At 36.1% G+C, this 13,895-nt stretch overlaps 2 protein-coding genes across 3 annotated transcripts in view; both read right to left on the reverse strand.

Annotated features, from left to right (window-relative positions):
• LOC130915719 (gastrula zinc finger protein XlCGF57.1-like) overlaps positions 1–3,520 on the reverse strand; it is a 30,771-nt gene extending 27,251 nt beyond the window's left edge. The window contains exon 1 of one of the 2 annotated variants that reach the window (XM_057835738.1): positions 3,416–3,458. The gene's annotated coding sequence lies outside the window, so the exon portion shown is untranslated. Of the gene's footprint in view, positions 1–3,415 lie in introns of both variants that reach the window. The other variant, XM_057835724.1, reaches the window with a different exon arrangement.
• Positions 3,521–7,408: 3,888 nt separating this feature from the next.
• Positions 7,409–13,895, reverse strand: part of LOC130917066 (zinc finger protein 182-like) — a 15,630-nt gene continuing 9,143 nt past the window's right edge. The window contains exons 4-5 of the mRNA XM_057838177.1: positions 10,015–10,135; positions 7,409–9,028 (exon numbers count right to left, since the gene is read on the reverse strand). Coding sequence (XP_057694160.1) covers positions 7,838–9,028; positions 10,015–10,135 — 1,312 coding nt within the window. The 3' untranslated portion in view covers positions 7,409–7,837. The remainder of the gene's footprint in view (positions 9,029–10,014; positions 10,136–13,895) is intronic.

Raw genomic sequence — 13,895 nt, forward strand, 5'->3', positions numbered from 1 at the left:
CAAACGATGAAAAATTTTAATCGAATTAATTACAGCTTAAAAAGTAATTAATCGCAATTAATCGCAATTCAAACCATCTATAAAATATGCCATATTTTTCTGTAAATTATTGTTGGAATGGAAAGATAAGACACAAGATGGATATATACATTCAACATACGGTACATATGTACTGTATTTCTTTATTATAACAATAAATCAACAAGATGGCATTGCCATTATTAACATTCTGTTAAAGCGATCCATGGATAGAAAGACATGTAGTTCTTAAAAGATCAATCTTAGTACAAGTTATAGAAATTTTATATTAAAACCCCTCTTCATGTTTTCGTTTTAATAAAATCTGTAAAATGTTCAATCAAAAGATAAACTGGTAGCCTGCCATTGTTGATGTCAATAATTACTTCCACTATGCTCATGGGTGCTGAAGCCTATAAAATCAGTCGCACCCAAGCGCCAGCAGAGGGCGGCAAAACTCTGAAAAACACAACAAGTACAGCTTTAACTGTGCTGTCATTTTAATCTGTTTGATCAGGGCATTTGTGCGTTAATTGCGTCAAATATTTTAACGGGATTAATTTAAAAATAATTAATTACCGCTCGTTAACGTGATAATTTTGACAGCCCTAATATATATATATATATAAATATATATATATATATACAGGGTGACCCAAAAAAAGTTTACACTCAGTTGACTGCTTGTTTAAAAGCCATTAAAACATATCTAAATAGGTTGTCATGCTTAAGTGATTCATTAAGGTCACTCAATGCATCTGGTAATCTCTCGTCTCTACAATTCCTGTGCTTCTGCTGAAAATGAAGAAAACTTTAGCTGTACCTGAATTGCTGCGTGCCGGTCTGACACCTACTGAGATTGCAGCAAATCTGAGAATATCCAGATGTGCAGTCTACAAAGTTAAAAAGAAGCTGAAAGATACTGGAACAGCCTCACGAAAACCTGGGTCTGGAAGTGAAGATCTGTGCGGACCAAAAAGTTGATTGACAAGGTGATATGTGGCCACCCCAAAGTCCAGATCTCAATCCCCTGGATTATAGCATATGGGCAACGGTGGAGGACAGTGCCTGTAAGAAGCAACAAACTTCTGTGGCAGCCTTGGAGAGGTCCATTGTTAGATCTTGGGAAAAGATGACAGCATCCTACATTAAGAAGACCTGTCAAGCGTTCCGCAGGCGCCTGGAGGCTGTTGTGACACTTAAGGGAGGACACATTGAAAAATAGAGTGTACTGTACATGTTCTTTACAATAATGTATAATTTGTGATTAAATTCTAAACTGAATAAACATGGCATTTAAGTTCTATTATGGCAGTGTAAACTTTTTTTGGGGTCACCCTGTATATATATATATATAAGGGCTGTCCCAAACGACTAATTTTCTCCCAATTAATCAGCCGACTATTTTTCCGATTAGTCGACTAATCTTTTAATTTAATTAAAAAAAAAATTTTTTTAAACTAATTTAGCAATGAAATTTTTGTTGATGCTTATCAATTCACAATTTTTTTTTTTTTTTTACTAATTTAGCAATGAAATTTTTGTTGACGCTTATCAAGTCACAAAAACATTTTGGAACACTTAATTTTTTTATTAAAAAGTACAAATAAACAGATAAATAACAATAATAAATCACAAACAATGAGTTCAAGTGCTGATGGAATTAACTTGTGCAAAAGAATGGAATGTAAACAGATTCAGAACACTGACTTCACCCTTCCAACATGATTCAAAACAATTCTTAAAAAAATACCTAGCATTGATATTATAGTATACTGTAGTACTATATATAATAGTATTATAATAATTATTCATTGCCAATCAGACTTTTCATAAAGGGTGTCATTTTAAAGGTATTCTTAGTGTAGAATCTGAAGTATGTGGGATTAACTCCAGAAATCGTTATTTATATGACGAACATGACATGCTTTTATTTTGAAATGTTCACCGGAAGTACGCTCGCTAAACCGCTAACCCTTACCCTGCTTTACATTCCACACAAAAAAAGCACTTTTAGTCATTGCATTTGGTGTCAGTAATAGATTTTTTGTCCTTTTGCAAATGCTGTTAACCAGCGATTTTTCATGTTTGAAGTGTCACCTTTTAACTGCAAGTTTTGGACAAGGCTGCCTGTTTTATAGCTGGCTAAAGTAGGTCGTCTTTTTTCCCATTCACCTCAATGTAGCAATGCTAACGTATATAGTGTTTAATATAGATGGGTTTTCTTATTTTGTATGTCTGAACTTTAATTCTACAGCGTGTTGATGACAGAAAAGAAATGGAGTCTCATATGCTATCAGCACGCACGCACAAATGTACGCACGCGCGCGCAACGATAACACGCAGCCCTCATTTTTATTTACCATGCGATAAATGCAATCATTGCATATCGCGACAGGCTTAGCAACTTCAACAAAACATATCATTAGTTAGTTAGATGGACTTACAATCTCCTGTCGTTATCATTCACGGCCGACGTGCAGCCAAGCTTGGCATTGAAGAGACATGACACAACAGTGTACCCTCCTTTGTTTCTTTAAAAATAAGTCAATGTTTTGGACTCTGGTGCGCTTTTTTGGCTTTGTGCCGATTTCCCCGCTTGCATACCAAGCGTCCGACATTCTGAACTTTCCAAGCATATATTTTTTTAACCCTTCATTAACCTTCGACGGAATGTTGTGCTCGTCGACGGATTTATGTCATCGATGACGTCGACAATGTCGACTAGTCGGGACAGCTCTAATATATACACATATACATATATATATATATATATATATATGCGACATTAGAAAAATTCTGGTGGCACACCTGACGACCTCTCACGGCACACTAGTGTGCCGCGGCACATCGGTTGAAAAAAAAAAAGTTTTAAATAACTTTACTGAGAGTTAATTAAGTTTTCTATTGTTGCGATTTAGTTAAAAATAATTTGAAATCTAGCCAAGTTTTTATTTTAAAATTTATTCATTGTTAAACTATATGACTTTTTATCGTTCATGTCCAATATTTTATTAGTCAGCCTAGCTGCTTATTCTGTCTATAAATACAGCAGGACCTCTAAATATACACATATTTGAAAGCATTAATAGCATCATGATTGAAAATGAAAGAAATCATAACATGTTTTGCAAGGATTTGTACGTTGGAACAACAGTGATCGAGGATGTAAAAGTGATGACAAATCAACGTCGGGGGTCAATGTTGATTCAACGATATACGATTGACAGCGGAATGTTGATTCAACATCATTTCAACGCCTGTCTGCTATCTGGGTAGCGAGCTAACCTAGACTAAACTAAGTGAGGTAAAGCTGCGAAGCCTCAACATAAAACGAATTCCACTACGCTTTAAATTTGGATTCTTTCTTCCACTATATTGTAAATTCTGTACTTACTCGATGAGAATGTCCTGAATGAGCTCGTTTGTTTCGGAGAACACTGCACAAAAGAACTGCACAACCCGGATGGGTAAACAAAGGTTGCATCACGTGAACCGGAAGTAGAAACGTTCAGGTGCTGAAACTTCAGCGTGATAGGTTGAAGTGTTTGGAAGTTCCATCACGACTTCACATCACTGGAGTCCCATAGAAAAAATTCAATAAACATGATCAACATAAACAAATTCTTGTCATCACTGTCAATAACTCAATTTAAAGGCTTAGAATTCAAATAATGCGTATATGTATACGTTGAAAGTTCGGACTTCAGCCATTTACTGTACTGCTTCCGCTGCACTTTTTCTATCAAATAACATTACAATGAACTCGCTTCATTTTTAAACAACGGCCAGGAGATGTCGGTGTTGGCAGATGCCTCGACTCAAAGCAGGTTGTTTCATAAGACTTTGATAAATGCAGTACATATTATAATTGCCTATATACAGTGGGAAAACCCATTGGCAGTGTATCAAATACTTGTTCTCCCAACTTTGTATATATATATATATTAGGGCTGTCAAAATTATCGCGTTAACGGGCGTTAATTAATTTTTAAAATCAATCACGTTAAATTATTTGACGCAATTACCGCATGCAATGAATGAACCGCTGGCATATTGCCTCAAACATTACAATGAGGCCGTTTATGGACATTGAGTGAATAGAATGCCACCGGCCGCTTGGGGGCAGCGCCGTTCCATACTCATGTTATGTCTTCTAAACGTGGGAGAATTAGTAGTTGAGAGACGTTTATGCTGTATTCACAATGCAATGCAAATTTCTATTTGTGCTCCACACATATTTCGGTAAGTTTTCTTTCTTTTAGTAGCAATTATGTGTCTCTTGTTTTATTTTGGGTAAGATATGTACAGATACAGTGGGGAGAACAAGTATTTGATAGTGTATCAAATACTTGTTCTCCCCACTGTATATGTTATACAGTAAAGGCGAGTGGACACAGGCGTTCTTTAGACAGCGCCGTTTATTGGCATAAGCTTCTCCTTCTCAACAAACATAAGTATCGTTTAGTGAAAGCACAACAAAAATAATATTCCTATCTCTCAAAGAAAAAAAAAAAAAGTTCACAAAAAGAAAAGCACTTCAGTCTATAGTAATGAGGCCCTACTCTGACACAGTTAAACAACAATGCAAAATGAACTGGCATTCCATGTCAAAATAGCTGTGCAAAATACATGTAAAACTTTTCACTCTATTTTTATTATTGTTATTTTTATTCTTCTTATTATTATATTAACTCTACTTTTGATTGAAATTTTTACAAATTTTATTAAAACGAAAACATGAAGAGGGGTTTTAATATAAAATTACTATAACTTGTAACTATAACATTTATCGTTTAAGAACTATAAGTGGATCACTTTAACAGAAAGAATGTTAATAATGCCATTTGTGGATTTATTGTTACAATAAACAAATACAGTACTGATGTACAGTATGTTGTATGTATATATCCGTCGTGTGTCTTATCTTTCCATTCCAACAATAATTTACATAAAAATATGGCATATTTTAGAGATGGTTTGAATTGCGATTAATTACAATTAATTAATTTTTAAGCTGTAATTAACTCGATTAAAAATTTTAATCGTTTGACAGCCCTTATATATATATATATATATATTAATCATTATTCATGTTTAATTCTTTAATTCTGATATAAATGAATTGATAAAACAAACGAATTGAAAATACAAACAGAAATACACACTGGCAATGTCCCCAATTGATTCTCGTCTGAAGATGATTTGTAATCAAACCGAGATTACAAAATAGTTGCTAGTAAAGGCAGTTTAAAGTCAGCCAGTAATGAGAAAAAAATATTGAAGTTAGAATAAAAAGGTCAAGTAATTCTATAAATATGTTTGCGATCCTGCTAAACATCGATCCTGCTGAAACACACCTTTTATTTCCTGTACTACTGCAGTACTTAATAAAATAAGATCAAGCTATGTTTCACAGAGAAGAGCTTTAAAAATAGTTTAGAGTGGAGGAAGTTAGAAAAAATGAGTCTACCTGTAATGAACTAAAATATTATATAGAATTACTTTACCTTTTTATTGTTTTGAGAACCAGATAAACATTGATCATGCTGAAACACACCTGCTTTTATTGCCTGTGCTACTTCAGTACCTCATAAAATCAGATTGTTGATTACACTATGGTTTTAATAAACAGAAGACATTTAAAATATGAGTGCTTGAGATGAATGACTGTTGGGGGGGGGGGGGGGGGGACACCGACAGCGATGCAGTCCATTGGAAAACAATAAACGTGTCTTGGCCTGGATGGGGCAGCGAGAAGTGAGGACAACAATGGATGCACCCTTCCGAGGTTGGCGCGACAGGAGATAAAATAGAAACAAACCCGGTCGTCAGACGTACTAGAGCCCGATAACAACATTCGAAGATATGGGTGGGGGGGCCATGTATGCGTCACTGGGGTTGTTAGGCCTATTTTAGGGGGGCTTCAGTCCCCCTAAAATATTCTTAAGCCCCCCTAAATAATTCAGTGATGAAAAATACAAAAACCTCTGACATATACACTATGAATTTGCCTGAATATTAGTTTATATCAGGGGTCTCAAAACCGGTCCCCGCTCGGCCCAGGCTACCCGCGGCCCCACCGACGCTTTCGCACGCCCGGCTGGATGAGAATTGTGAGACCTAATATCACAATATATCTCAGAATCCATTTTTTTTTACACCCTCAAAAGCAGTGTGTCACTTATGGAACAATCACAGCAGAAAGACATGTAACGCAATTTATTCAATTAAAAAAAAAAAATATATATATATATATATATATATATGTATATACAGTGCCCTCCATAATTATTGGCACCCCTGGTTAAGATGGGTTTTTTTAGCGTCTAATATGTATTTTTTTAATTCACATAATATGGGACCTTAATGGAAAAAAAAAAAAAGAGAAAAATCCATCCTTCAACACAAGTGCATTTTTTCAGTGGGAAAAAAGCCCACATAAAGAAATAATTATTTGACATCAAATAATGTGTGTCACATTTATTAGCACCCCTGGTGTTAATACTTTGTACAACCCCCCTTTGCCAACAAAACAAGGTCTGGGGACTGAGATGGCCATGGGAGGAGCTTGATTTTGTGTCTGGTGAACCATTTCTGTGGAGATTTGGGCATATGTTTAGGGGCATTGTGTTGCTGAAGTGACGACCCATCTTCAGCTTTCGGGCAACAGATTTTGATTTAAAATGTCCTGGTATTTCAAAGCATTCATGATGCCATGCACCCTAACAAGGTTCCCAGGGCCTTTGGAAGCGAAACAGTCCCACAGCATCACTGACCCACTCACATACTTCACAGTGGGTATGAGGTGCTTTTCAGCATGCCCATCTTTCGTGGCACGCCAGACCCACTTAGTGTTTTTTGCCAAAAAGCCCAATCTTGGTCTCATCTGACCAAAGCACACAGTCCGTGACATTTTAAATCAAAATCTGTTGCCCTCTGCCCGAAAGCTGAAGATGGGTCGTCACTGGGTCTTTCAGAAAGACAATGACCCTACACATATGGCCAAATCTACACAGAAATGGTTCACCAGACACAAAATCAAGCTCCTCCCATGGCCATCTCAGTCCCCAGACCTTGTTCTGTTGGCAAAAGGAGGTTGTACAAAGTATTAACACCAGGGGTGCTCATAATTGTGACACACATTATTTGATGTCAAATAATTATTTCTTTATGTGGGATTTTTTCCCCACTGAATAAATACACTTGTATTGAAGGTTGGATTTTTCCTCTTTTTTCAATTAAGGTCCCATATTATTTGAATTAAAAAAAAATATTAGAAGCTAAAAAACACATTTTAACCAGGGGTGCCAATAATTATGGAGGGCACTGTATATATATATATTTTCTAAATTGAATAAATTGCGTTACATGTCTTTCTGTTGTGATTGTTCCATAACTGACATACTGCTTTTGAGGGTGTAAAAAAAATGGATTCTGAGATATATTTTGATATTAGGTCTCACAATAATTATGGAGGGCACTGTGTGTGTATATATATAGGATAGAAAAAGAATCGCAGCTGAAAAATCATTTCAATAACTTTTTCAAAAGTGGCTCATGGGAAACTGAACAATGAAACTGAAATACTTTTTCCACCATAAATGCGTGGCAGGAATCAGAATAACTTGTCACATGCTGCAATTCAAAGGTTTTTACAAAGGTGGCCTCTTGCGTGCGTTACAGAAGTTCCTGAGTGAATCTTTAACCACCAAGTGAGCAGGCATAAGGCTTTTCTCCAGTGTGTGTATGCTTGTCTTTCTCTATTAGAATTCAGAGAAAATCTTTGACCACAAAGTGTGCAGGCGAAAGGCTTTTCTCAAGTGTGTATACTCTTATGTTTTTCTAAATGTCCCTTCTGAGTGAATCTTTTACCACAAAGTGAGCAGGCGAAAGGCTTTTCTCCAGTATGTGTACGCTTATGCTTTTCTAAATCAGTCTTCTGATGAAATCTTTTATCACAAAGTATGCAGGCGAAAGGCTTCTCTCCAATGTGTGTTCTTGTGTGAACGTTTAAATTTGCCTTCGTTAAGTATTTTTTATCACAAAGTGTGCAGGCAAAAGTCTTTTCTCCAGTGTGTGTAAGCTTATGCGTTTCTAAATAAGCCTTTCGAGAAAATCTTTTGCCACAAAATGTGCAGGCGAAAGGCTTTTCTCCAGTGTGTGTGTGCTTATGCTTTTCTAAATAAGTCTTCTGAGAAAATCTTTTACCACAAAGTGTGCAGGCGAAGGGCTTTTCTCCAGTGTGGTTTCTTGTGTGCAACACTAATTGTCCCTTCGTAGTGAATCTTTTACCACAAAGTGTGCAGGCGAAAGGCTTCCTTCCAGTGTGTGTGAGCTTATGTCTTTTTAAATCAGTCTTCTGAACGAATCCTTTACCACAAAATGTGCAGGCGTAAGGCTTTTCTCCAGTGTGTGTGCGCTTATGCATTTCTAAAGAAGATTTCTGAGAAAAACTTTTATCGCAAAGTGTGCAGGTGAAAGGCTTCTCCCCGGTGTGTGTACGCATGTGTGTCGTTAAATGATGTTTCAAAGAAAATGTTTTATCACAGAGTGAGCAGGGAAAAGGTTTCCCAACCGCGCATTCCTTTTTGTCTCTTTTCAACGATGATTTGTTTGAGGATTTCGAAGCATTATGGTCAAAGCCAACATCCTCCTCATTAGTGTCAGAAGAGTGTGACGTTATGTCGTCGCTGTCCGAAAGCGGCGCTAAGAGGCCGTCTGGTTGGGATCGTCCCTCTCCTTTTGTTGTCAGGTGCTGAAATGAGCTGTCGCTCCAAGGATTCGCTCCTCCGCTCTCTTCACTTGTTCTTTCCTCTTCTTCATTCTTCACGGTGACACCCATTGGAAACTTAGGTATTTCAACTTGATGTTCTTCTTCTTTAATGTCGGGGGTCTCTGGCTCTGCCTCCTGTTTGATGTTCGACATCTCGGACTCATCTTCCTGTTTAACGTGGAAGGGGTCCTGCTTCTCATGGTGAAGATCTTCTACAGTGACGTCTGTGGAACACTGGGTGGGAAAAAGAAAAAAAAAAAATCACGTGATTTGTTGATGTCGGCGACTGTTGATTTCTGTCGGAGCTTTGACTGTAAAATCCCGTTTGGGAAACATCGTTGCGCTGCCGATGATTGTAAACTTTTATAGCATAGTTTGATTTTTGCCTCAGCTAGCTAGCTATCAGTAAGCTAAACCACGCTAGGCATTATGGGAAACGTAGTTTTGAACTGCTACATTTGGAAACATACTGGTTGAATGGTTTGTCAGTTTATTTCGGTTATTGTTTGTGTGCAATCTAGAACATTGAATGAGAATATCAATTGAATGAGAATAACAATTTGTCAAGAACAATTGTCCTGATAGTAATTGCGTGTATGTGTATTGCCTGGACTACATTTCCATGGGTCTGCATGATATGTATAGTATCTATTAGTAATTATTTTTTTCTTCCAAACTGCATTTTTCCATCCAGAGTGAGGTGGCACACTTTAAAATATTATAGTGATATAGGCATCTTTGAGTGAACTTCGAGAAAAATTCAAGTATCTTGAGGCCAGGCTGAGTGTCCTATTTTTTTGGGAAATCAAAATATGATCACGCTATCCTAGAATGATTTCCTGACTGATATTTGCGCAAGTCAGCTATGGGATTTTTGCCTTACAGTTTCAATCACTGATACCAGCCACATCAAAACAAGCCTGATATTGCATAAAAGCGTCATTATGTCATAATCTTACCCTCATTTTCTTTCGATTTTCAGTTGGTAGTCGTGGCCTGGATTTCCTCTCCTCATCACCCACGTCTCGACTCTTTGGGTTTCAGTCAGTAGTATTTTGTCGCTTCGTTAATACAATTTTAAGCCAAAGCAATCGGAATGAGTTAGCGTGTCTTGGCTAGCAAGCTAAACAAAACTAAGTAAGCCTGGGAATTTTCAGCCTCAAGCCAAACAACTTCCAATAAGCTTAAAGATAGGACGTTTTAGTCCACTAAATTCTTACTTGGGTATTCACCCGATGAGGCTTGGTTAGAAGAAGGCTACAGGAAAGAACTGCAAGTCTGGCGAGGGTACACGGACGTTGCGTCAAGTGAACCGGAAGTAGAAACGTTCCGTCCCTGAAACTTCAGGGTAATACGTTGATGCGTTTGAAACTAAACTACTTGAAATCACTGGGTTCCAAATATATGATAGACATATCTGAATTTGAGTCATAGCTATCAAGAACTCAATTTTGAAGGGTCAAAATACTGACCGTTAAAAGTTCGGTCTTGACTGTACCACTATCGCTGCACTTCATCCACTAAGGAACATAACAATGAACTCGTTTCATTTTAAAGCACTGAAGCTTCTCGGTCTTCTCACTTGGTATAGTTTTTTTTCGCTAGCCATGAGACCTAATTATTCCAAAAGTACGAAAATAGAAGAGTGCATGGAAGAACTACTTCTAGGAGAAGGAATATGGAGGTAGATTTGTGTCTTTATTATTCAATCAAAAAAAAAGTTGCTTCAATCAAATAAAAAGTTGCTTCAATCAAAATATATATTTTCAATAGAAGAAAACGTCACTTCAATAAAAAAAAAATGTGTTTGAATGCAAAAATAAATTTGAAACTCAAAAAAATATATTTGAAAACTATTTTTCTTTGATTGAATTTTATTTTTTTTGATTAAAGTCAAGTTTTTTTTTTTATTGAAACACCATTTTTGATTGAAGTCATGTAATTTTGCGTTTGGACCACATTTTGGCTTGGACATTTGTGTCTTTATTATTCAATCAAAAAATAAATTGCTTCAAACAAAAAATTATATATTTTCAATAGAAAAATCACTTCAATCAAAAAATTTTTTAAAAATCAATCGTAGAAAAAAAGGTTTGAATGTGAAAAAATATTTGAGACTCAGGAATTCGCATTTGAACACTTTATTTTTCATTCAAACTTTTCTTTGAGTGAAGCAATCCTTTTTGTGTTTGAGCCATATTAGGGGTAGGACATGTGTGTCAAAATCATTCAATCGCAATAAAAGTTGCTTTAATCAAAAAACAATTTTTAATCAAAGAAAAACAATCATTTGCAAAAACATTTTTTTTTGAAAATATATTTTTTATTTGAAATATATATTTTTTTTAAGTGTCACTTTTTTTGAAAGGCAAAAAGTTTTAAACTTTTTTTTTTTTTTCAAAGTGGAAAAAGTTTTAACACACTTTTTTTTTTTAAGTGGAAAAAGTTTTGAAGGCACTTTTTTTCGATTGAATCATTTTGACACAAATATTCAACTTCAACACTAGTTCCGGTGTGTTTGAGTGGCAGTCTAAGCCGAAATATAGGGCACCGGTACGGGCGTGTGACGTCGGCATTTCACCGGAGTACCCGCAACGGTACGGTGCTCTGTCGTGGCACACTGGTCGGACCCCGATATCACCCCCCAGGCGCGGAGGCCGGCTGTCGAGTGGACGGCCCGCGAATGACACGGCACTCATTCAAAGCTGAAGCGATGGGGCTGCCGGCCGGCGTGGACGCCGGCAGTCCACTCGCTTACTGGGCAGGCTAGTGTCGGGCCACTCGCCGACCACTCCCGTACCGGCGCGTCGCGGACACTCCGGTTGGAACCAATTGCCAACCGTCACGTCAGGGCAGCGGGTGAAGTTCGCCGTGTTAAATCACATTAAGCTGCAGGGCACCGTACTCCGGTGAAATGCCGATGTCACTCCCCCGTACGGGTGCCCTAAATTCGGCTTAGACTCCAGCAGATTCCGATGGCTGGATGGAGCCCTGGTGGCCATTGTGCTTGCTTCATACTTTTATGTCATTGGCGTAGCCACCTGCCACTCAAACACACCGGAACTAGCGTTGAAGTTGAATCTTTGTGTCAAAATGATTCAATCGAAAAAAAGTGCCTTCAAAACTTTTTCCACTTCAAAAAAAAAAAGTGTGCTCAAAACTTTTTCCACTTTGAAAAAAAAAGTTTAAAACTTTGCTTTTCAAAAAAAGGTGACACTTCAATAAAAAAAAAAAAAATTTCAAATAAAAAATATATTTTCAAAAAAAAATGTTTTTGCAAATGATTTTTTTCTTTGATTAAAAATAGTTTTTTGATTAAAGCGACTTTTATTGCGATTGAATGATTTTGACACAAATGTCCTACCCCTAATATGGCTCAAACACAAAAAGGATTGCTTCAATCAAAGAAAACAGTTTGTATGAAAAATAGTGTTCAAATGCGAATTTCTGAGTCTCAAATATTTTTTCACATTCAAACCTTTTTTTCTACGATTGATTTTTTTTCAAATTTTTGATTGAAGTGATTTTTCTTTTGAAAATATATATTTTTTTGTTTGAAGCAATTTATTTTATGATTGAATAATAAAGACACAAATGTCCTCGCCAAAATGTGGTCCAAACGCAAAATTACATGACTTCAATCAAAAATGGTGTTTCAATAAAAAAAAAAACTTGACTTTAATCAAAAAAATAAAATTCAATCAAAGAAAAATAGTTTTCAAATATATTTTTTTGAGTTTCAAATTTATTTTTACATTCAAACTTTTATTGAAGTGACGTTTTCTTCGATTGAAAATATATATTTTGATTGACGCAACTTTTTATTTGATTGAAGCAACTTTTTTTTTTTGATTGAATAATAAAGACACAAATCTACCTCCATAAAGGAACGGCAAAGAGAGGTCGCTGTTGGCAAGATGTCTCCACCCAAAGCAAGTTGTTTCATTTGACTGATAAAATGTAATATTTAAAAAATTGATACACGTGTATTTCTTTTAATTCTATGAACTAAATGAATTGATAAATTAATACAATATGGATTAAAAAAGTACGGTATTTACAATAGTTAAAAAAAAAAAAAATCATACATCTTGAAAGACCCGAACATGATGTTCCTGGAATCATGTTTCGGGTCTTTCAACATCATACATACACATACATATTCAAATATTACATGTGTTATGTATAAAAATTATTACATATGTGATAATTACCCTCTCTCTCTATATGGTGGAAACACAGACAACAACAACTTGTTTGATAGAACAATATGTCTATATGCTGCCATAGCAGATTCATGGCGCATTAAGCCCCCAAACTATTTTTAATTTGGCCGTTTTACCCTGAAAACCCCCTTTGACAGACGTCACGCAACCGCTTTTGTTTCAACCCAGCCATAAAACAAAGGTAATTATATTTTCAAAATGTCTGTCATTTTTAGCTTAGAATCATTAATTGATGTCTAAAATTTCGTTTAAAAAACTTTTTAAAATTTTTCAGTTGCATATTTTAACTTTAAAACAAATAACGCCACAATGAAAAAAACACGTCTGTAAAAAAGTCACGAATATATACCACATAACTATCGCTTAATTCTATTTTCTCCGATATGTTAGATGATAATCGATCCAAACAAAGAAAAATTGAAAAAAAAAAAAAACATTTAAAGGGGTAAATATATGAAAATCTCGACCACCCCTTGATGTCTGCGATTTCTGCATCGCGACCCTTGTTATATTACTATATTTCACCCATAAAATCTCCAAAAAATCCGGCTGTGGCAATTCACAGCTGTGCCTTGACACTCAGTGATACGTACATGCTACATAGAGTTTTTGGATCGAAACAAAGTACGCGATAATATCTCGTTAAAGTCATGGCGTCTGTAATTCTGCTCTGGCGTGCTCTCACCTCCAAATAGGATTTTGCTGTTTAAAAAATGTTTTTTCCCTTAAATGTCCTACTGTTCAAAAATTTTCTTCCCCCAGAAAATTGAGATTTTAAGCTTTCCAATGATGTATCACACATGCATATCGGACAATTTTGAAATTTGGTCAAACTGGGGGTCTCGGAGCGGAACTTCAAGTCACCTGAGTATTTT

Source organism: Corythoichthys intestinalis, chromosome 1, assembly GCF_030265065.1.
Source record: "Corythoichthys intestinalis isolate RoL2023-P3 chromosome 1, ASM3026506v1, whole genome shotgun sequence".
NCBI lineage: Eukaryota > Metazoa > Chordata > Actinopteri > Syngnathiformes > Syngnathidae > Corythoichthys > Corythoichthys intestinalis.